The sequence below is a fragment of the Belonocnema kinseyi genome, chromosome 9 (genome assembly GCF_010883055.1).
Source record: "Belonocnema kinseyi isolate 2016_QV_RU_SX_M_011 chromosome 9, B_treatae_v1, whole genome shotgun sequence".
NCBI classification, from domain to species: Eukaryota; Metazoa; Arthropoda; class Insecta; order Hymenoptera; family Cynipidae; genus Belonocnema; species Belonocnema kinseyi.
Genome location: NC_046665.1, coordinates 64772610 through 64798184, shown reverse-complemented (window position 1 = coordinate 64798184; position 25575 = coordinate 64772610). Strand labels below are relative to the sequence as shown.

The 25575-nt window shown below is 31.6% G+C and overlaps 2 protein-coding genes across 3 annotated transcripts in view; both read left to right on the top strand.

The window, feature by feature from the left end:
• Positions 1 to 4744, top strand: part of LOC117180096 (protein smoothened-like) — a 29259-nt gene extending 24515 nt beyond the window's left edge. The window contains exon 7 of the mRNA XM_033372417.1: positions 3550 to 4744. Coding sequence (XP_033228308.1) covers positions 3550 to 4720 — 1171 coding nt within the window. The 3' untranslated portion in view covers positions 4721 to 4744. The remainder of the gene's footprint in view (positions 1 to 3549) is intronic.
• A 1215-nt stretch (positions 4745 to 5959) lies between these two features.
• LOC117180095 (protein smoothened-like) overlaps positions 5960 to 25575 on the top strand; it is a 28341-nt gene continuing 8725 nt past the window's right edge. Inside the window, exons 1-4 of one of the 2 annotated variants that reach the window (XM_033372416.1) lie at positions 5960 to 6062; positions 15662 to 15961; positions 18996 to 19436; positions 22610 to 22782. In XM_033372416.1, the coding sequence (XP_033228307.1) occupies positions 15662 to 15961; positions 18996 to 19436; positions 22610 to 22782 (914 nt within the window). In that variant the 5' untranslated portion in view covers positions 5960 to 6062. Of the gene's footprint in view, positions 6063 to 12463; positions 12844 to 15661; positions 15962 to 18995; positions 19437 to 22609; positions 22783 to 25575 lie in introns of those variants that run through there. The other variant, XM_033372415.1, reaches the window with a different exon arrangement.

Here is a 25575-nt window from a genome sequence, read left to right as displayed (position 1 = left end):
ACTCTCGTACCCCTCCATGCTTTCAGGATATTTCCCAACGTCAGACTAACCCTTGCAAGCCTTCCGATCGGCCCTACGATGATCTCTTCAACCCTCTGTAAGCAGGCTGGATGTATGCCATCCAGACCGGGAGACTTGTAAGGACTATAAGACATCAGGGCCCATCTGACCCTGGATGGGGTGACAATCTCGTTGGCTTGCCGCCGTTTCTGGCCCAGTTGGGCTACAAGCGGCTTTGGTTGCCTCGGAGGTGTCGCCCCCTTTTCTCCGCACCTTGTAAAGTCTGGAAAATGCGTATAGCATCTGGATTTCGAAAAAGCAGCTTATTCAGTACGGCCGCCTCTGCTCCTTTCTCGATGTCTGTGCAAAAGTTCCTCTGCCTTACGTATCGCCATCCTTTATTCATCTCCCATCGTTGTAAATGAGGTCTATATTTCCTCCGTTTTGCCAGTACTGGCACGTCTGAACCTCTTTCTGGTTTCCCTACGAAGCTCTACGAGTTTCCCTTTCCACCAGTGTGTCTCCCTAGCCTTTCTGACTCTAATAGGACGACAATTACTTTCATAAGTAGGTTTGATGGTTTCTGTAAAAATCTCGGCTACCATATTCAGAATATACACGTGATTGACCTGGGCAGCTCTAAAAGTGCACTCCGTAGTTCCTTGAAAAACTAATCCCAATCCGTTCTTCTTGGATTTTTTGCGGATTTAGGGCCCGCAGGTAAAATCTATTCCAAATCGAACTCTATCTGTGAGTGACTTGAAAGAGTGTGTTAATCTGAGACTCTATTTCTTCATTTTATCTGTCAAACTACTTGTACAGAGAGTGGTAAATGAATGTTAAGAATTTCTAAATTAGTTGTGATTAGGTATTCCAGTGGATCATTACCTCTTGAGTTGATGTCTGTGCTGCCCCACAAAGTATGATGCGAGTTAGCATCACACCCCATCAGAAGAGGAGGAGTTCTTACCTTGCAATATTTCACCAGTGTATGTACCTGCACTGGTGGGTTGGTATCGCTGACATATTGAAAATAAGCCGCTCTCATGGCTATCCTTCCTATTCCTTTAAAATCCGTGACTATTAAAATTAGGTCTCTCAAAATAGCTCAAGCAGCAGGGATGACGTTGACTCCCTTTGCCAGTATGCAAGCCCTTTTATTGGCCGCCTTAGGGTCCCTATAACAAAACCCAACCCCGCCCCTAAACCCCTAATGGTATCTTGAACTAACCAAGGATAATGGATTAACGAGATAATTGTGTGCTTCGTATCCACGTCCCTCTGCAAAACTTGCAGAGGCGCCGTTTCTGTATTGCAAGTCAATTTGGGTAATAGTTAGACCGGGAGCACTCATATCAGTCTGCTTCCGATTTTTCTGTGTTCCGACAGGTTCCTCCTGTCCCTGGACGACAACCCTAAAGTAGATCTATCCAAAGTGGCAGAAGGGCCTGTTGTTGAGGACCGCAAGATTGCTCACCTGAGACTCCGGAATTTGCACAACTAGTAGATGCTTGAGTCCTCCGGCTGTGTCCTATTTCAGAGGCCTATCGTGCCTGATGGTTCACCAGGATACTGTCTTAAGTGAGGTTTGAAATGCCTCCAACCGCCGAAGGACCAAAGAAGGATCTTCCAGTTTACTCAGGAACTAGCTCTCACCATCTTTTGAAGCAACTCAGCTCCACCCATCTTAAGTTCTGCACCTTCCCAAGGCCTTATTTCGACCACAGCCTTGTGTATCCAAGCTTTAGCCGCTGGGTCGGTTGCAACAAGTACAAAGATCCTTCCCGTACAGAAGACGGTCTTGATTTTTGGCCATTGATCTGGGGACACTCTTTCGAGCGCCCTCTAGGTATCCTCCCTGAAGAGCCCTCTGAACGGTTGTCAATCCAGGCTCCAACGACTTCCTGTTCGTCGAATTCTGGACTGCCTGGTGCCTCTTCACAGACTTAGCCCCCCTCCCCGTAAGGTGACCTCTAAGCCCCTTTCAATCTTCTAGTCCTCAGTGCTAGCTATCGGCGTTGTAGTCACCAATGTTCGAGCTTCCGCAGCTGCTCGACTGGCCCGCAGCGCTTGCCTCTTCAATCTCCTTTTCAGGGAACCGTTTATGCGTTTATTCATTTTGAAGGACTCATTGGCCGCACCCGTTTCCATAGCCTCATTCAGAGTGACCGTCAACCCCTCAGCTCCTGGGAGAGCTGGAAGCACAGCCGCCACCTAAGTTTGGCTTACCGGAGACAGATTGGGAGGTAAGGGTTATTTTAGACGCATTAGGAACCAATCCCTCTCCCCCCTTCGCCACCTCCTTATCTCCTTCTTCCTTTGGTTTTGTTTTTACGTGATCCATTTTGTTCCCACGAGTAGCTAGAGAAATAAAATGTTCGCCCCTGCAGAGCCCCACATGCAGGGGTAAGACTCATTACTCAGGGATGTTGTCCGGTGTCCCCGAGAGGCCATTATGACAGCTTCGTAACCCCCAAGTGCTAAAGTGCCATGGGCAGGATCACTACACACCCATGGCTTAGGGAGGTGGTTACATTGAGCGAGACACTCAATGAATATTCGTTCATAGGCCACAATACCAACGGAGGGAAGTTTCTTGGTCGCTGTGCGGTCTTTTTTTTATAGAAAATCCCCCCTTTTAGATTTAAAATTTATCTTTTAGTAAAAAGGTTATATTTTTTGGTTTAAAAACTTATCTTTTATGCTGGAATATAATTATTTTTAATTGAGAAGTCCACTATTATATTTTCGGTTCCATCAAATAATAAAATCTTTTTTAATCAGACAATTATATTTTTAACCAAAAAGGTGAACTTTCAGCAGAAAGGTATGGATTTTCAAACTAAAAAGGCGAATTTTCGACAAAAAAATGAAATTTCAACCCAAGAATATGAATTTTCAACAAAAAATATGAACCTTCAACCAAAAACATTAACTTTGAAGAAAGTTTTAACTGAGTACTTGTTTTATCAACGAAAAATATAATAGCTGATACTTCCAGAAAAAAAGATTTTAATTGAAAATAGAAAACAGTTAGATTTAACCAAAAAAGACGAATTTTTAACGAAATACATCAATTGGAACTAAATAGCTTAATTTATCTACCAAATTCTTAAATTTTTATGCCGAAAATAAGAATTTTCTAAAAAGAATACATTTTAAACCTAAAAGTTCATCTTCAACAAGAAAAAGTGCAATTTCTACAGAAAGCTATGGATTTTCAAATCAAAAAAATAAACTTGAAACTGTAAAGCCTGCGGTAAATAAATAGGAATTTTCATCATTCATAGTTAAAAGAATAACATTTTATATGAACATTGAAGTTAATTTTTCATAATTTAAAAATATTAGGTTAGAGAACTGGAAATTTTGCTGAAAAAACAAAGTCAATTTTTTATTGCACACTTTTTGATTTCGGACTATACAATTTTTAATTTGGACTAGACATTATTTTAATACTGATCTCTAAAGTGAGTCTAGAAGCCTGCCGCACTGATTTTCAATTGATCTATTAATTATTTTATTGATTAATTTCCCTCTCTTTTACAGAATTTGTAATCGCGAGGTAGAGGAAGAAAAGAAGCGGAAAAAACACAAGGTGATCGCACAAGCTTTCGCCAAGAGGAACACCTTCCATAACGACGGGCGCTTATCCATCAATTTATGCAGCTCTCATGAGGATCCAGTTGGCTTGAATTTCGACCTAAACTCTGTCGCATCTCAAGCCCTCAGCTCGACCTGGGCAGCTGCTTTACCAAAATTAGTAGCTCGAAGAGGCGCCATCATCGACAAACTTTATTCCTCAGGTTCCATTTCCAGCAACAGAAGAAACTCCTTTGATTCCGAAATTAGCAGCTTCCGTCGAGTTTCCGTAGAGTCTCGACGAAATTCTCTCGACTCACAAATCTCCTTAACAATTGAAGAACTGAAAACGACGAGAAAGTTTGGCAGTTCACGCACTCGTCACGGCAAACGAAGAAAAGAATTCGCGAAGAAGAAATGGACTTTTTTCCGAAGAAGAAGCAGTACTTCTCAAGAAAGTCAACAAAGTACGCAGATCATGAACGCCTTGACAAATGGCTACGTTTCTACTGTTTCTGGGATTCAGCTGCCAAATATGAATCGACGACCAGCACTTTCTATCCACGAACTTCCTAAAATGAATGGTAAGAGTGTCGGAAAGCTATTGCCGTTTTTACTACCGAGTCAAAGCGGAAGTCAGGACGAGAAAGTTAGGAACGAAAGTTCTATCATCACGAGTGAAGTGAAGAGTATTGATGTGGAGGCAGGAAATCCGCAAAATTATTATCAAGTTTTACGTGATAATGGTAGTCACGTTGGAGAAGAAACGAAAATGTTGAAATGGCCAGAGGATCAGCAGGACAGGATCAAAAGTAAGAGCAGTAATCGTGATAATGAAAGACGTAGTAGGGAAAGTCGAAGGAGTAAATATATACAGGATAAGACTTTGAAGCATCTGCTTCAAGAAAGTGATATTAAATTAAAACCCGAGACTGAGGCTAAATGTAATTTGATAAACGGGGGAATTTGCGATTTGGTAGAAAATCTGCCTCTATATTGTCAGGAACGAATCCAAACAAACGAATCTACAAGTGTGAGAGAAATTGCGACCCTAACTTCGGATCCGGTGGATGTTCTCGAAATGGAGGAGTTGAATCATATGATCGATGAGATTATTAGCAATAGGAGGGAAACGTAAATGTACATTTTTAGAGAATTATTTTAAAGATTTTATACATTTCGGAAATACGATGCCTGTTCGTTTTCCAACTAAAATGGTCGCCATAACGTGAACACACATGACTTCATAACTCTACATTGAATAGTGAGTTTTTTTTACATAATCGAGTGCTGCCTGGATAAGTAGATCACTATTTAGTATGGAAACTATGCGAATGGATGTGAAGTATAAAGCAGGGACTGGTTGTTTTTATAAAACGTGGAATCTATGTGCATTACGACCAGCGGATTTTTGACCTCCAATCTGTGGCGTCTGTGTCTGTGCTCTTGTATCGTTTCTGATTATGACTTGTGAAATTTCTGTTCGATGAACCAAGCGATATTACGAAACTAAGGAAATGTCCTTAGTTTATTACCGGCCAATCACTATAAACTCTGAACATGACCGAATGCTGTGTTCTGCATACCAAAAATGATTTCGGCTGGATTAGTTGATAGCATTGTAAACACGCACACAAGACCAATAATAGCTGTAAATGGTATCAAATGCACAGACTATATTACTCGTTACCATTAGGTATGTGCTTCAAAAAATAAGTCTAATACTGAGGAAAAAATCCAAAGATGTTGCAGCTCTTGATGTAACTCTCCGGCAGATGATATACGAACTAACTCAGCCTAATTAGATGTAGATAGATTAAGTTCCCTGATAAATGATATGAAACTTGATCTTAAAAATTATCTCGAAAAAAGCCAGTCAGACCTATAGAAAGATCTAAATCTTGATTTTGAAAAAACGCGTGTAGCTGTCAACAACTTAACTACAAAGATAAGCATGTTTTGTTCACATGTATCTCAGATTAATTCCAGGCTGACTGCTATTGAAAACAAGGTGACTAATGTGGACGTCACATTGCAAGGAAAAGTTAATGCACTTAAAGAGAATATAGACAAGCAAATTAAGGATATGGAAATCAAATTTCAAAACTCAAAAGCTGCCCCACCCCAAAGCTTAAAGGATATTGAACCATGTATGAAGGAGATCGCTATACGTACATCACGCAAGAAAAATGTATTGCTATTGAATTTACCAGAACCTACTCGTAAGGCAGAGAACGCCCTTGAATATACTGATCACAAAGCTGACACAAATACTCTCAAACCCATTAATCCGAAACTTCCTAAAAGCTCTTCTAATACTATTTGTGTTTCTCGAATTGGGGTACAGTCTCAGGCCATCGTACGCCCGGACAAAGTCAGGTTTCAAAAGAAGGTGCTCGCTTTGATGACCATATTAGCATTTATAAAGACGAAAGCCGTATCACGGAATTTTTTGGAGCTCACATATATTGTTTTCCAAGGTAAAATATGAGACATGTATTTTTTTGTTTTTGATCCAAATTTTTTTTCACGTATTCAGGACATTATGAATATTCAGATGAAAAAACTAAAGAGTCAATTTTTTCCAAAAGGACAAATTCGATTTTTTTTTAATTTTTAAAAAGATTTTTTGTAATATGTTTAAAATTTTTTAAATTAAAAAATTTATGAAGTTATGATTTTTGCTGGTTTTTTTTATTTTCATTACTTCTTTCTTCACCTTTCTTCATTACTTCATTACTCATCATTACTTTATTTCTTCATTAGTTTCGCGTGTTTTATTGGTTCAGATTTTTCTGCTTCATCTCGTTCGAGTACATTGATACTTCTTTCTACGTAATTCCTGGAACTTTTCCCCACTCTTTTTTCCTTTTCTTCTCGAAAACTGGTAATTTCCTCTGGTGAAAGCAGTATTAGATTAATGGCGCTAGCATACTTCTTCACTTCTCGAGCAAAGGATTCGATCACATGATCATTTCCCATGGCCAGTTGCTGTAAACATCCACTTCTTTTTGCAAGATGATTTACTCCATGCGTGTTACTGATATCGATTTCTAAAGTGAGCTGCAGCTCCTTCTGTTATTATTGTAATGTTTTCAATTTTCTCAGGATTCAAAGATTCCATAATTTGCACAACACGATCTATTGCTAATAAAGTGTGTGGAGAATCATGATTTTTATCATCGGAAACTACTGAAAAACTTTTAATTTCTGCAACTCGATACCAAACAGTAAATATCGATATCTGATGATTTGTCTAATGATTAGTTTGAATTGCATCTTTTACCATTAACTTCCAATTCTCAACAAAGCCATTCTACATTGTTAAATGATTTTAATTACTCTTAGCGCGATCTTTCGCCTCCTTGGTTTCTTTTCTTTGAATGTTTTACACATATATGTGAACATTCGCTTTTTCTGTCCAGGTTGCTAGCTATTTGACAAAATTGACAATAGAAGTTGTTCTCTTTTCTATGTCACCTTTCTTCCAGATCGCGAAAACAATATAATCTGAACACTCAGAGAAAAAGTTGTTTTGAAACAAAACCATTGTCTTCTTGCGTATTTTGTTTTGAAACACATAAATATTTTTTACTTGATACACATTTTTTGTCTCTTGACATAAACGTGTCAAGAGAAATCGTTTCGACACGAGAGGAAATCTCTCTGAGTGGAACCACCCGAATAAAATTGCTTCGACTTGAGTTCGACTTGAATTGCCCCTGATCAAGACATGCTGAAGTCGAAAAGGTCGACTTGAACATGTCTCAATTTTGAGACGGAGCCAGACTTCAATTTATGTTTTGAAGACATCAATTTATCTCTTGAGTCGAATTTTTATGACTTCAACAAGTGTGGTTTATAACTTCGAGCGCATACTTGCCCTAACAAAAAGGTATTTTTAACGGCTTAGGAGATCCTTCTAGAAAGTTACCATTTTTATTTTTTTGAAGAAAATTGTTAAGGGTTATACTCGTTCAGACCCACCGATTCTGAATTTATAAATTAAAAATAACTAATTTAATAATTACAAATTTTTCATTCATTAATTTTAATCTCATTTATGAGCTAAACAAGGTTCGATAATCTCAGCCAAGACAAGGCTCGTTTTGAGTCAAGTAAACGTCGTCTTTGCCAAGACCAGGCTCGACTTAAAACAAGTAAACACCGTTTTACCTGTCGTGGCCATAAAAGTAGACGAAGGCCTATATTTTGACTCAGTTTTGAGACGCAGCCAGGCATCCTTGTCTTGGAGACGAATTCAAGACATAACCGAGTCGAACTCAATTCGAAGCATTTTTACCCGGGAGTTGCCTCTAACAATCCTACAGACTGAAGTGTAATGCCTCTAGCTCCTGGACACTTTTTTCAATCTACAAACTGACAATCTTCGGTTACAAGATAACACATCACTTTAGGCATAATTTTATTCCATATATGTTTGATATTCGCTCCAACCCTTCTCTGACTTTTTAATCCAATAAGTAAACGCTCAAAATTGGCGTAATACAATTTTGGTTGACCAATTCTTAAGTTCGGATGTTTTTATCGAAACAAGTGAAATATTTCACTATTACTTGGCGTTAAATATCTTTTTACTTTCTCAATTGTGCCAAAATTTTCCTTTAGTGAAATTACGTAATTTTTATTTGGGCTTTATCTGGTGTATTCTACGTGATCACTTCAATAATTTTCGAATGCTAATTGCACTTCTACATCACTCACAGGATATCCATTGTATGGGTCAGGAGTGAAATATATTCCTTTTTCAATCGAAAATTTACTGAATAAATGATCTATCATATAATTGGTTCCTTTAGGACACGTTAAAAGTAAGACTTACTTCGTTTATTCTCTTGGAACCAGCATCAGCAGACAGATCTTTTTGTCTGCATTTGTACAGTTTTGCAAAGCTGTTTGAAAATTAGATACCCATTCGTCCCAAGAAGAGCACTTTTTTTAAAAACGATAAATGATAAACTTTTGAAAGCTTACTGGTCGTCAATTTTGACAAAAGGAGAAACATTTAATTTCCTATTTGAAATTTAATTATTTATTTCTTCAATCTGAAAAATCGGTTCAAATTGTTCGTCTTCATACTCTAACTGTTTATTTCCATATACATCAACATTTTTACAAACTCTGTCGCTTGAAATTACTCTACTTTCTGAGAAAAAATATCCTACACGGAGAAAAAGATATTGCACAATGATATCGCAACACCTCTGCATTGAAATAAAGCGCAGTATGATAACGTACAGGCAGGTTCTGGACCTTTTTAGGATATTATAATGCACTATCATCGCTTGGCTACTACTAGAACCCTCCTATAATTAATATAATAATACAATGTAAAATCTTGCAATGTACGATATCACGATTTTACGATATTATAATGTGATAATTACGATATATAGCGCAGGAATTACGGTATATATTGCAATTCTTGCGATATAGTTTTCTCCGTGTAATAAAAGCCAACTCATAAAGCTGTAAAAATGGGTTCTTCTATAAGATGGAATGGTTTAGCGAGAACAAAAATCACAGGATATCCTCATCATATTACAATAAATCTACCCAAAAAATCAAAGTTATTTGTTACGAATAAAATCAAAACTACGCGTCCTATCGAAAAATTATTCATATCAAATTTGTAGCTCTGTTTTAGGCGAACAACTTTTTTCCATTAATTGTTTTTATAGTTTTTTTAGTTCTATCAAAAATGTGATTCTTTTATTTTTACATTCTCATCGGATAATATGGAGAAAAATGTATCGCACAATGATATCGCAAAAACTCTGTATTGAAACAAAACATAATATGATAACGTACCAGCAGGTTCCGTAGCTCTTTAGGATATTCTAAAGCACTAATATCGCTTGGCCACTACTAGAACCCTCGTATATATAATAAAATAAAATAAAATAATAATATAATGTGAAATCTTGCAATGTACGATATCACGATTTTACGCTATTATAATGTGAGAATTACGATATATAGCGCAGGAATTACGGTATATATTGCGATTCTTGCGATATCGTTTTCTCCGTGAAGGTATTAGATTTGTGTAAAATTTGACCCTCCCCCCCAGTTTTTGTCAAATGTCCACGTTTTGAGATCCTCTAAATCCGAAAAACAGGTTTTCATGAATGCGGCTGTCTCTATGTATGTATGTATGTTTATATGCCTGTCTGTGAACCCGATAGCTTTTGAAAAAATTAATAGGCCTTTGTTACATTCGTTCAGTGTCCTAAACTAAAGGTCATGTTCGTTAGCCAGCCATTTTGTATGAAAATTCAAAAAGTGTGCACTTTGGAATATTTTTGAGACCATTTTTTTCAAAATTGAAAAATTCTCTATACGTTTATTCATAGTATTCAAAAAGTCGAACAATTTATCCTAATTACTTTTTTCATAAAATTAAAAATTACCAGAGTTATAGCATTTACAAAATTCCAAAAAACACATGAAAATGAACATTTCATAACAAATTTTTGAATTTTCTTGAAAAATCCAAAATTAAATTTTTGACAGCATACAAAATAATGAAAAATCAAAACATTTCATTTTTCGGCTAAACTATGCGAAATAGGGTAAAAGATGAGTACAAAAAAAATGTTCATTTGAAAAGATCTTCAAATACGTTATCAACCACTTTTTGATAGGATACGTATTTTTGGCTTTAATCATGAAAAACATCATTAATAGTAAAAAAAAAATCTGCCCGCCGCGTGTGCACATTCTTATCACAACTTTTGTCTTTTAATTTCGTTTTCGTCTCGTGTGTGGGGTTTCAAAAATCTTAATTTTTTAAGTTATTAATGCTATTAATTATTATTTAATTAATTAATTAATAATGCTACTATTATTACGATTAAAATCAAAAACAGAACTATCAAAAAATTATTCATGACAAATCATATTTACATTCTCATCAGAGAAGGTATTAGATTTGGTCAAATTTGCCCCCCCCCCCCCCCTACAGTTTTTGTCAAAAGGTCCATGTTTTGAGACCCTTGAATCCGAAAAACAGGTTTTCCAAAAATGTAATTATTATATTGTTAATTTTATTTTCACGATTTAAACGAAAACTACGCACCCTATCAAAAAATTATTAACGGCAAATTTGCAACTCTTTTTTGAACAAACAAATATTGTCGATTTTTTTCGTAGCTTTTGTCATTGTCCAAAATTTTGGGTTTCTTTTATTTGCAGTGTTTCTTTTTTATGAATAAAACCAAAAGTAAGCATCATATCAAAAAGTGATTCATAAGAAATTTGTAGATCATATTCGGGTGCACAATTTTTGTCTTATTTTCTTTTTCGTACATTGCATAGTTTGAACGAAAAATATTAAAAAATAAATTTTTTTATTCTTTTTCGTGTAATCGAAATTAGAATTTTCGATTTTGCACGAAAATTAACAAAGTTATTGTGATAATCTTGTGGGGCTTTTAAAAAACAGTTTTCCTTTTCTTGACTTTATTTTCATATCTTTAACCCCATTTACCGAAAAAAGTCGTAAGAGATAAATTGTTCAACTTTTCACATCGAATTTTTAAATCTTGAAAAAAATGATCGCTACAATTTTCAAAATTGTATAACTTTTTTAATATTTATAAAAAAAAGCTGGCTAACGAATTTGACTTTCAGTTTCTTAGATTAAAAGTGTGTACAAAAGGCCAATCTGATAGATTTTTTTTCAAAATTTATCGCGAACACAGATAGACCATACAGAGAGACACATTCGTACAAACCTGTTTTTCGGGTTCTCAGATGTTTTCATAACGCGGACATTTGACAAAAACAAGTTGGGGGGAGGGGGGATTTACCAAATCTAATATGTTCTCCGATGAAAATGTAAAAAGAAACGAATTTTCTAAAAAAAAAAATTAATTTTAGAGTGAAAAAAGGAATTTAAAAAAAAACAGTTAAATTTTCAGCTCTTCTTTTTATACAGAGTTCAGGCAACGAAAAGATATTGAAAACAAGTAAAATACAGTATCTTTTTAAATCTGTTAAATTCCTCTGAATCAAAAATCAAGAATCCGTAACTCATTTATCAAAATGATAAATGGAAGTTCGCTGATTTTCTCAGTAAAAAAATGACTAAATTTGGAGTACGCCGAAAATATTTTTCTGAATACTTATGGATACCAAAAGGAACCAAGAAACAACAATTTTAATCCCTTTTAATTTAGCATCTTATAATTGAGATGTATTGTTGTATACAATCCTATACTAGATTTTGCAAATTCCCTGCTTTTGGAGCGCGCTCTAATGCTTCAAACGAAAATTATATTTTTAATTTATTAAAGGTTACGTCTGGCAGCTCCGACAGGCTTTAAAAGGGATTGGAATCTTGTTTCGCCGCCTAATGAGGATTACAAAAACAAAGGACAGAACCGGCATTCTTAAAGGGATTCAAATTTGTTTATACCTTTTAATACAGGTGAAAAACAGGTGAAAAACGACTGAAATTGCAGTAATTTTTCTCTGATTCCAATCCAGAGTTTTTAAGCCAAAAATGTTCTCTACCTGTTCTTATTGCGATTTCCTTAATAGATTTCTATCATTACTGCTCGCGATGTCCACCTCGAATTTTTATATACATATTAAACCCCTAAAGAGTTAAAGAACCCATAACTTTTAGTGAAATATATTCTGCTCAATGGCACAAGGAGTGCTCTTAAAACAGAACTTCCCTTATTAAATTAGATTCAGAAAAAAAACTGATAAAATATTTGGCAGAGATGGCGCCCACCCCCTTAATTTTCCGCCAGTGGGTGGTGCGACGTTGCCAGTTAAGGATTCATGGATCGGGTGGATCGGTTCGAATGTTGAATGCATCGGGGGTCGTGGGTGGTCTTAGAACGAACGCAACGTGCGTGTGGTCTCGGGGTCGTATACAGTCTCCGCTACCTCGAGGTCTGGATGAACCGATGCTTTGTCCCCATAATTTGCGTTCGCGTCGCTGAGTCGTCGCACAGTTAAATAGTCGCGTTTAAAAAATATAAAATTAATCGGTTTAACAGTGCGCAATTACCGGCATTATTAAGGAATTTGGCGACAATGCAACTACGCATGCACTTGTCCGGGACGCCTTTTCCAGTGCCCACGTGCTGTTTTGTTTTCAAATACCAAATGTGCAAAGTGCTCCAGAGAAGAATGCACTTGCAATGAGACTGATTAGAATTTAAAGTATCACCAAGCATCAGCTTTCAGGCTTCAGATTCTTGGTTCTGTTCAAAATTTTTCGTAAGTTTTTTTAAAATCATTTATTACGTTCTTTTTCTGTTTAAAAAGGGTAGGACGCATTGAAAAGTATTGGAGCATTTCCTGCATTCAATGGTGTCGTGACAAATGTTGAAATCTTTTCGATGCCGGTTTGAATCCCCGCAGCAGTAAAAATTATTATCATTAATCGAATTAAATCAATTATAAACCCTTTTAATTTAGCACTTTAATGTACTCTTTTTCGATTAATAACGTGAAAAACCTTTAAAAATGCAGTATTGTTCATTTTAAGATTTTAAACATTTTTCATTATAATTTTTGTAATTGATAAAATTAGAATAAAGCGAATATTTTATGATAAAGTGATGTGTTGTAACAATTGTATTTTTAATTTATTCGAGGTTACGTTTGGCAGCTCAGGGCTTTAAAAGGAATTGGAATTTTATTCTTTTCGCTGCCTCATAATTTTTTGGTATAATTTTTCATAAATTTTAAAGTAGCTTAATTTTTTAAATAACGACATTTAAAAAAATATGTTTATTATACAATTTCTATTTAGTTTTGGTGACGGCTACTTGCATAAATATGGAAACCGGAAATAATGTACGGTTATAAATATACAGTGGGTGGAGGCTTTCGCTCGCAGGTTGAAAATCCTCCACTGGAATTTTCGTGGAATTTACTCTAGGTCAGGGATGTAGCAATGATTTTTTTCGCGTAGTGTTCTCTTGTTTTTAAAATTTTTAGATAAATATTTTTTCTTTTTATTTGAATAATTCCCTACTATGAATATTATACGTTTGCGGAAAACGTTGCATTGTCAATTAGTAAGATACATATATAAAAAATATTACTTATAGCTAATTTTACAAACAAAATTCCCAGATTCATTATTTTTCTATTTAAAATATTTAAGATTTGAAAAATGCGAGTTTTTAACTTTAAAACTCCAAATGTGATATTTTACCATTTTTCAGCAATTTAAATTTAAAAAATGTAAATTCTAAACGTTTTATTTGGAAATGGTCGACTTTTAATTTGTAAAATTGAATCTTTTTTAATTTGAAATGCGTAGTATAGTTGAAAATTCATCTGTTAAATTTAGCAATGATTTCGTCTTCGGATAACTATTGAATTTTCAACCAAAAACTTGAGTTTTCAACCAAGAAGATTAATTTTCTACCAAAAAAGATGAACTTTCAACGGAATAGATGAATTTTTTGAAAAAAAGTTGAATTATCAACTAAGAAAGAATAAATTTGTAATATAAATGGAATACCTAAATTTTAAGTAAAAAGATAATAATAATTTTCTACAAAAAAAAACTTATTTTCAAGAAAATACATGAATTTCAAACCAAACACCTAGGAGAATTTTTTTACTCAAAAAGATACATTTTCAAGTAAAAATAGAATAGTTCAATTTTAAGTCTACAAAATCAGTTTTCAACAAAAATAAAAACTATTTTTTAAGAAAATAGATCAATTATCACTTCAATTTTCAGATTAAAAAAATTAAGTTGCAACAAAAAGAAAAATGATTTTTAATCGAAGAGGTGAATTTTAAACTAAAATGATGAATCTTAAACCATAAAAGTTTTGTAGCAAATTCGTGTCTGGATATTTTAACTGTTAAATTTTCAACAAAAACAGATGACTTTTCAGTCAAGAAGATACATTTCCTATATATAAAAAAAAAGAATTTTCAACGAAATAAATGAATTTTAAACCAAATACCTCGTAGAATTTTCAACTTAGAAATATACATTTTCAACTAAAAATGTAATAGTTAAAAATGGAACTATTTAAAATATCAATATTTAATAGTTACTTAATTGTATGATTCAAATTGAAACGTTCCAAATGGAGAGCCTTAATAGTTGAACAATTTGTTTAATAATATATTTTGAATGGTAAAAATATATTGTAATTTCTATCGAATGATTCGGGTGATTTAATAAATTAAAATGGAATCTTTTTCTAAATCGAATAACTTATGGTTGAAACCTATATACTCAGACAATGTCAAAGTTTAATTATAAAGATTTAACGATTGATTAACTACCGAAAATATAAATTCCTTAATCTTATACGCTTTCCAATTTAATAGTTTAAAAATTAAATGATTTAAATAGAAATTCGTAATAGTTACATAATTATGAGTTTCAAATTGAATCATTCCAAATATGAAGCCTTTTAAATAAGGAAGCTTTTTTAAATAGTTAAATGACAAAAAATTTAGAAGTTTTTAAAGAATTTTGAAAGGTTTCAAGAGAATAAAAAAAATGTCTTGAAATTTGTCGGAACACAGCAAATAATATTTTACAACATTTACTTTAATAAAATAAAGAGAATCTAGAAGGTTTGAAAGCATTTTTTTAATTTTGCAAAATTTGTTCCAAAAAAATTTCGATTTGAAGATTTTGAAATAAAATTTTGAGTTTTTTAAAGATTTTGAAAGGTTTTAAGATATTATTTTTTTTAAAGATTCCTGGGAATATTTAAAGTAATTTTTGTTTTGTTTTAATTGCCATTTATTTTGTTAAAGATATGAAAACAATTTTAGGAGTAGTTCGAGTCAGTTTAAACAAAATGTAACAAAATGAATAGTTATTCGAAATTTTTATTTTACAGCGTGCGATTGACGATGCTAGTATAAGTAAAATCGAAAGCTTTAATAGTTAAATAATTATAAGTTTCCAATTCTAGCCTTCCGAATACAGAGCCTCAATACTTGAACAATTAGTTTAATTATATCTTATAAATGTTAAAAATATTAAATTATAATATGTTTGGGATTTATCATGAATAAAAAAATGTGTCGTTTTATTTTATTTCAGATGATGTATTTACTACCCCTTTTACTCGGTGTAAATTTTCTATTTGCTCAAAGTTACAAACCCAATGAAAATGAAGCTTGGAGAGAATTGGAACAACTCAGTCAAGACCAAGATTTGAGCATTAAACATAAAGTGAAGGATTCTGATTACCTCCAAACAGTGGAGCCACCAAATTGTACGAGAAATGGAACATGCATTCGGACGAGAGGAACCAACCTTTCGTGCATGGGAACTATTCTTCCTTATTCAGAAACTTCCTTTGAACTCATTCCTGAATATTCATCAATCGAAATGATAAAGGTGCGTTCTAAACCAAAGAAACCTTAAGGATGTTCTAGGTGTAAATTGAAGTTCAAAATTAAATACTAATCCAGGCCTCAGACTTCATTTTAAATCAAGCACAGTTGAATTGAGCCAGAAAGGAAGTATTTTTAACAAAATTCTTGAATCCTCTCAAACGGAATATATAAATGTTTAAGCAAATAGTTTAATTTTCAGCAAAGAAGATTAATTTTTATCCCAAAAAAAAAGAAATTTTGTAAAAGAAGTTGAATTTTCAATTGAAAAAGACGAATTTTCTACAAAACAGTTAAACTTTAAACCCCGAAAATATGAATTTTGATCAAAAAAGTTAATTTTTAACAAAATAGTTAAATTTTCAGTTAATAGAATAATTTGTAATTAAGTAAACGAATTTTCAACTAAAATTATCGAATCTTGAACCAAAAAAAAATGAACTTTTAAGAATGCAGTTCAATTTTCAACCAAACAGATGAGTTTTCAATCTAAAATGATTAATTTTCGAAGAAAAGTGTGACAGTTGATATTTGAAAAAATTGTAATATAAAATTAACAACAGTTGTATTTAACCCAAACAAAAGAAATCTTTAACAAAATATTTGAATCTTCACCTAAAAAAAAATTACCTTTTTCAACAAAGAAGAATAACTTTCCATAAAAAATACGAATTTTCAACAAACTACATAAATTTTCAACCAAATAGTTTTAACAATTGATGTGATGTTGATATTTGATTAATTTTAGTTTATATTTTTTCTCTTTCTAAACTTTTTGGCTAATAGTTAAATTTTTAAACAATAAGATTAATTTTCTGCAAAAAAAATTAATTTTGTGACAAATTATTAAATTTTCAAGCCAAAAAGACGATTGTTCGAGAAAAGAAAACAATTTAATTTTCGACTCAAGAAAATCAATTTTTATTAAAAAAAGTTAATTTTCATACCATCAATTAAATTTTCAATAACAAAATTAAATTTTCAGTACAATAAGTAATTTGTAACTTAAAAAAGAGCGAATTTTAAAATAAAATTATTGAATTTTCACCCAAAAATGACACATATTCAACAAATCACATAAACATTCAATTAAATAGTTTGAATAATAACTGTAATGTTGGTTCTACTTTTGTTTTATTAGCTTTAGTTTATATTGATTTCATTTCAAAATATTTGGAACTGAATAGTTGGATTTTTCAACTAAAAAAGATCAGTTTTTCATACAAAAAAGTACAAATCCTTCAATCCTCAACTAAAACAGATTAATTTTAAGAACAACAAATTAATTTATAATAAAAATGATGAGTTTTCAACACATTAAATAAATGTTCAGCAATGGGTGTGGTACTGGTCAACATTTTATTTAGTTCATTTTAGTTCATATTTTCAACTAACACAGATTAATTTTTAACCAAGCAATAGCATTTTTAACTTAAAAAATTGATTTTCTACCAAAAAAGACGAATTTGTAACAAAATCCTTAAATTTTTAACCAAATACTTCAATTTTCTACCAAATTATTAAATTTTTGAGGCAAAAATAAGAATTGTCTACAAAACACTTGAATTTTAAACAAACAAGTTAATTCTCAAACGCAACAGATTATTTTTTAACAAGTTAGTTGCATTTTAACCAGAAAAGGTATAATTTAGGCAAAACAAGATGATTTTTCAAACAAACAAGATTAATATTTTACAAAATACTTGGATTTTCAAACAAAATAATTTTTTAGATATATTTAAAATAAAAAGCAGTTAGATTTGACCAGGAAAGATAAATTTTTAAGAAAATACTTAAATCCCCAGATAAAGCAAATTATTTTTCCATCAAACATTTGAATTTTTAACCAAAAAAATATGATATATCAACTTTCAACTAAATAGTTCAATTAGCAACAAAGAAGATTGATTTTCTATATAAAAGAAGAATTTTCAAGAAAATTCATACATTTTTAAGCGAATAGTTTCATTTTTAATCAAGAAAACTAATTTTCCACCCAAACAGAATTATTTTTCAACAAATTACCTAATTTTCTAACGAAATAGTTAAATTTTTGAACCAAAAAAGGCAAATTTTTAAACAAAATGAAATTGGTACATTTTTACAACAAAAAATTAATTGTTCTTACTAAATCTTTGAATTTTCTACTAAATTGTTGACTTTTCTAGTTAGCAAGTAAAGTTTTCTACAACATAGTTACATTTTAAACTAAAAAGATGAACTTTTAACGAGAAAAATGTAAAAGTTGCAAACGAATTTTCTACGTAAAGGTTGAATATTCTACCAAGTGTTTGAATTTTCTACCAATTAGTTTATTTTTCTACTAAATTGGTGACTTTTCAGTTGGTAAATTTTCAAGTGAAAAACACGCGTTTTCTGCAAAACAGTTGGATTTATAACTCAAAAATATATATTCTCAAAAAAAAAGTTAATGTTCAACCAATCAATGGAATTTTCAACTACATTTTTTGATTTTTAGTTTAATGTTGATTTTTAAGAAAGTAGTTATAGCTTTTTATTTTTAATTAAAAACAGCTGCAATGCAAATTTTTATTTTTCCCAATAAAAAAAAAAAAAACAATTTTGAACAAAATACATAAATGATCAATCAGTTAAATTTTCAACCGGGTTTCTACCAATAATGGAAAGGTTAAGTTTCTAGTTGAAAATATTAATTTTAACCAAAATCATTAAATTTCTACCAAAAAGATGAATTTTGAACGAAACACGCAAATAAAATTATTAGAATGAATGATATAATATTAATCTAAATTGTTATTAGAAAAATATAAAAAAATTTGCATTTAATTATTTAAATTTTTATATTAATTTTTGAATAATAGTTAAAATATACAGCATTTAAATAGCATTTAAAAATTATTTTAAACCAAATTTTAATTTATTCACGGCCCTAAACATCTGAGGCCTGTTATTTTTTTCTTTTGCTTCAAGTAGATCCTGGCATTTTAATTTCAAGAATAATTAGTATATGATCGCAATATGGACTATTAATAAAGTATTCCTTTTTATTATTCCAGCAAAAACTGATTGAACTCCAAGGTCTGAGACACATCCCAAAATGTTGGACGATTGTTCAGTCACTCGTGTGTTCGCTTTTCATGCCAAGTTGTTCCGACAATGTGATCAATATGCCATCTCAAGAAACATGTAGATTGGTTAAGGGACCTTGTCGAGCCGTTTTGAACCATACAATCTGGCCGAATTTCATTAAATGTGAAGATACTCAGCGCTTTCCATCAGGATGTCGACATGACACGAGGGACATCAAATTCAATAATTCAGGAAGATGTCTTGCACCTCTCATACAGACTGATAATCCTCTTGCAGTATTCGAAGGTATTGATGGTTGTGGATACCCGTGCAATGATCCCTTTTTCTCCAGTGATGAACATAAACAAATCCACTCTTTCATTGCTTGGGCGGCTGGAATTTGCTTTATTTTCAACTTATTTACAGTGGTAAGTTTCAATATGTTCCAGACAGTGGTGTAGTACCAAAAGAAAAAGTCCCCTGGCGGTACTTTCCATAAACTAAGTTACCAGTTTGAGGGAGGGGGGGGGGGGGGGGGGGGGGGGGGGGGGGGGGATTAAATTTTATTGTAGATAATTGATCTTTTTCACTTTAAAAATTCGGATATTTTGTTCTAAATTCGTCTTTTTTCAAACATTAATTTTCTTGGTCGAAAATTCACCTTTTTGGTTACAAATTCAATTTTTTTTTGTCGAAAGTTTTTTTTTATCCGAGCTTTTATCTGAAAACTTAACTATTCCTTTTTTGGTTGAAATTTGATCTTGTATATGGTAAAATTTAAAATTCAACTATTTGCTAGAAAATTCATGTATTCTGTTGAAAAATTGTCTTTTTAGGTAGAAAAATAAACTTATTTGATGAAAATTCAAATATTTGGCAGAAAGTTCAACTATATTTGGTAGGAAATTCATTTTTTTTGTTTGTTGAAAAGTCATATTTTTTGGGTAGAAAATTATTCTCATTGAAAGTTTAAAGTTTTATTTAAGAATTCAACTATTCTGTTGAAATTTCATCTTTCTTTTTCAAAATGATCTTTTTTTTCGACTTTTTGGCTTAAAAACTTTACTCTTTTGTTGAAAATTTATCTTTCTTTGTTGAAAAGTAATTTTTTCGTTAAAAATGCAACTGTTTAACTAAAAATTAATTTTTTTTCAAAATTCGTCTTTTTGTGTTGAAACTTCATTTATAAATCTTTATATGTGTATAAAATCTTTTTTGGTTGAAAATTCAAATATTTTGTTGAAAATATATATTTCTGTTTGTATTGAATGCAATATTTTATCTAAATTAATGTCATTTAAAAGAATTTATAAACGTAAAATAGGTCTCTAGCCAAAAGTCACGCTATTAGGGGGGGGGGGGGGGGAAAGGCCAAAAGTAATACCGCTGATTTCAGGCTTTATTGAATGTTATCTTTGAATTCCTAAGATTTCAAGCTGAAATATAGCAGTTTCAACAAAATAGTTAAATTTTGAACCTACAAAGATGAATTTTGAACCAAATGGCCAAATTTTCATACTAAAGCCAGCTGCAATTTCAACGAAATAATTGAATTTTCAAGTTAAGAAGGTGAATTTTTGCAGACATGCGGATTTTCAACTAGAAAAGTTTAAATTATTAACCCTCTGATATGACGCAAATTTACTAGCATACCGTTCTTGGCGCACTGGGTGTGTAGCCACCCATAACTTATTTCAGAGATAATAAATCTTTGAAATAAATATTTTTAAACTTTGTAGGGGTGAAATGAAATCTCTAGAATTTCAGGACAGTACAAGTTTGGTATAGATATTTTAGTTCGGCAAAAGGCAGTACAATTTTAAACGTAATAAATTTCCAAAAATGATAGCAAATGGAAAAAAATTGCGTTTCCTATGAGTATTTCTTTAAAATTATTTTAAATTATAAAAATCATAGTGATTCATAAACTATACACTTTCAGCTATAAGGTGGTTTTAGCAGTTCTTATGCCATAAAAGAAAAAGTATACTTATTCTTCAATCTGAAAATTGTGAATAGATATCCACAACGCTCTTCAAATGTTTCTAACTTGAATAGATGCAGGCTACTGGCTAGGGTCCCATGCCTGACAAGTAGGCCCTATTTTTTCACTAATTTAGCGATCCCTACCCCCACTCCCCTCTTCATATCTTTTTTACAATTTTCTTTTTTATATTACTTCTCGGTGGCTGTACACCCAAAGTACCCGCAAATGGTTAACAAAAAGGTCTATTTTAATTAAGAAAAACAACATTTCAACCAAATAGGTAATTTTTCTTAGAAAATTAATATTTAAACAAACATTTGCAATTTTAACCAACATAAGTGGAATTTTTGTCTAGATATATGAATTTTCAAACAAAGGAAAAAAACGAATTTTCCACCAAACAAATGTATCTTTAACCAACAAAAATGAATGTTTAACAAAGTAATTCAGTTTCGAACTAAAAAAAAAATTAATTTTTAACACAATATACTAGGTGGTATTTTAACAAAAAAAATGGTTATTTTAAATTTTTAAAACTGTAGAATTCAACACAAAAAAGACAAATTTTTTACAAAATAATTATATTTTCAAATCTAATTATATTTTTGCCAAAGGACTTGCATTTTCAAGTAAGAAAGATCGTTCAGTTAAAAAAGAACAAAATTTTCACCAAATTTTTCAATTTTCAAGCCAAAAAGACGATTGAAAAAAAGTTGAATTTTCAACTAATATTATGAACCACGTATTTAAAATTTTAACCAAAAAATATGAATTCTCAACGAAAAATATAATAGTTGATATTTTAAGAAAATGGATCCTAATAATCAGTAAAAAAATTCATTAAAGGGAACCGAGTTGTCCACAAAATAATTAGATTTTCAACTCAAATTATATTTCTACCAAACGAGATGAATTTTAAAACGAGAGCGACGAATTTTCAACAAAAAAAGAGTTGCATTTTCAACCAACAAAGATTTTTCTGTTAAAAAAGAAAGAATAATTATTCTAGAACATTCTTAAATTTTTTTAAATTTCAATATAGAATTGAATAACAATGTTTCTTCATTTGTAAAAGTTGTTTTATATTGCTGTATTTAACTATTTGGTTGAGAGTTCATTTTTTTTATATGAAATAATTTTTTCAACTGAAAATTTAACTAGATCTGTGGAAAATTCTATCATTTTAGTTAAAAATTAATCTCTTTGGTTGAACATAAATTTTTTTAACTGAAAATAAGAGGATTTAATTTCTAGTTGACAAATCATATTATTTCTTTGAAAATCCATGTATTTTCTTGAAAATTCATCCTTTTCGAAATGTTTTTTTAGCTGCAAATTGATTTATTACATTTTCGATTGAAAATTGATCATTTTTAGTTAAAAATTCATCCATTTTGTTGAAAGGTCATGGATTTTGTTGAAAATTCATCTTTTTTGGTAGAAAATAATCTTTTTGGTTGAAATTTCATCTTTTTTTTATAAAAATTAATCAGTTTCATTGAAAATTAATTTTTTTAACTGAACACCCTGATAAAATATAAATCTAACATTGAATAAAATCTGGATTAATTGTCTTTAACTCACTTACAATTTCACTTATTCCTTTTTTTACAGCTAACATTTATGGTAGATTGGAGAAGCTCGAATAAGTACCCGGCACTCGTAATTTTTTATATAAATTGCTGTTTTATGGTTTCCTGCATTGGATGGCTGATACAATTTACTCCTGGAAGTAGGGAGGTCATAGTTTGTACAAAAGATGGAACCTTAAGGAGAAGTGAACCCAGGTATAAGAACAGAAAAATTATTATAAATATATTTTTATCGATAGAATAATATTTTAGTTAAGTGTTTCGCGAATGACACATTGTTCACTCAGTTAATTTGCACTTTTATTACCTATGAGAATGCGAAATCATTTTCAAGGACAAGAGGGTTATTGAATGTTTAATTAATAATGTCAAGTTATTTTTCTCGTTTCTTTATGTTGTATTTGTCCATATAGCCATTCGATGCCTTGACAGCTTTTTTTCGCAAGCTGAAACGTGAAGTTTGGATTTTTTCATAATAATTTTACTTAAAATAATATATTTTCATAAAATCTTACTATTTCCCTAATACCTGTAAAATATATTTCGTTGGAAATATTAATATGTTAAATATGCACTGAATTTTAATTATAACAAGATAAAAACAAAATTTGTCATAATTTTCCTAAATTTTAAACATTATTTGATTATTCATTTAAAAAGTGATCCTTTTTTGGTCGAAAATTTTACTACTGGTTGAAGGTTGAACTACTTTGATAAAAATTAATGATATTAGATGAAGATTTAACTATTTTGTCGAAAATTTGTGTGTTTTTTTTTGTTGAGAATTAATTTTTTTATTAGCAATTATCTTTTTTGGTAAAAAATGTATCTATTTTTTCAAAAATTCGTTTTTCTTGATTGGAAATCCATTTTTTTTACTAAATATTTAACCATACCATTTTTTGTTGAGAATTGGTGAGTTTAAGATCGGAATTCAACTTTTTGTTTAGTATGTAAATTGTTGTTGAAAATTCAAGGATTAGAAAAAGTCCTCTTTTTTCCTTAAAAACTGGATTGTTTTATTGAAAATTTGTCTTTTTTGGTTTAAAATTCTACTATTTTGGTAGAAAATTCAACTATTTTGTTAAAAATTCGTCTGTTTTTCTTGAATTCAAATGTTTTTTTTTCAAAATGAAAATATTTTTGTTTGAAATATCAAGAAATATCGTCAAAAATATCATCAATATCAAACATTTTTCAATGAGAATTTATCTTTTTTGGTTGAAAATTCAACTATAAAACTAAATTTGTTTGGTAGAAAATTTAACTTTTTTGTTAAAAATGCAATATATTTCGACTTAAAATCTTGGGAATTTAAATCGTTCCATATAAAATGTAATATAGTACCTACATTATTTTTTTTTTCATGCATGCTGTTATTATTCGCCTATTTTCATGAAAAATCATCCTATATTCCCTGTGTGGAGATCATTTCAATAAAATTGTTGAATTTTTAAGCTAAAAATGCGAATTTTCAGTCAAGCAGTTGAATTTTCATTAAAATAATTCAATTTTGAGGCATATAACAAAATTTTTAAATAAAAAAGATGAATTTTCAACTACAAATTTAATAGCAGACTTTTTAACCGAAATGAATGAACTTTCAACGAAAAATAGTTGATTTTTCTTATTGTGTTATGTTCATTCTATTCGCATTTAATAAAAAAAAACGAGAAAAAGAGGAAAGCCTACGATGAAGAAATAGAAATAATAGAAAACGTAAAAAATACGTTTTAAAATTGCACTTCAAAGTGTAAATTTACACATATAAAATTTCTCTTTTGATGCATTAAAATTACAGGTTAGAAAGCAAATTTCCACTGTGGTATAGAATGACGTCTCTTACCGATTTAATTCTATGGCTTTGCATGAATTCATACGACGTGTTGAAAATCACTACATTCAGAGTGTGTAAAAAAAGGACTCACGCTGTACATAGTAAAATTCTCCAGACTGGTAAAATTACCGACGGCGCATAAATTTCTATTTTCTAACGAAAATTTCGCCAGTTTATAGTGATTTTAGATTCGTCCTTATAATATTCCACATTTGTGTAATTTTCGCGATAGAGCTTTTTTTCGCTCTTTTGTTCGCGTATTATGAGCGAACGTACATTTTAGTTTACAAACTTTATTGCTCACTTTCGGCGAAAGCATACTAGGCAGTCTGATAAGTACCTGAAAATTCTAAGAGATGGCATTAGTATTCACTAATGTGAACCATTTTCGTCGAGCTTGATCCTTCAAATGACGCCTGACATAACTTCAGCCACTTATGTTTACGCATTTACAAGTTACAGCGCTGAGAAGCGACTAACCTCCGAGTTTTTTTTAATATGGAAAAATCTGAGTTTCGAGTTTTGATCAAACACTACTATCTTCGCAAGAAAACGATATCCGAGACCAAGGCCAAGCTGGATAAGTATTACCCGGACTCTGCACCGTCGATTGGAACGATTCATAAGTAGTTTACCGAGTTTCGTTGTGGCCGTACGAGCACAGTTGATGCTGAACGATCTGGACGACCAAAAGAGGTCACTACACCAGAAAATGTCGAAAAAATCCATGATATGATGTTGAATGATCCCAAAACGAAATTGAGAGAGGTAGCTAATGCTGTAGGCATAACATTGGAACGTGTGGACCAAAAACGAATTCGTGTGACAACTTTCCAGCAGAATTTGACATTATTTTCGCGTAAGCCGACCGAGTTTTTGCGCCGATTCATAACCATGGATGAAACCTGGATCCACTACTACACTCCTGAGTCAACGCAACAGACAAAACAGTGGGTACCACCGGGCCAAACTGCTCCGAAGCGTCTAAAAATGCAACAATGGGTCGGAAAGGTTATGGCCTCCGTATTTTGGGATGCACATGGCATAATATTCGTGGACTATCTTAAAAAAGGTAAAATCATAACCGGAGCATACTATTCATCATTATTGGACCGATTGAAAATCGAAATCGCCGAAAAACGACCGCATTT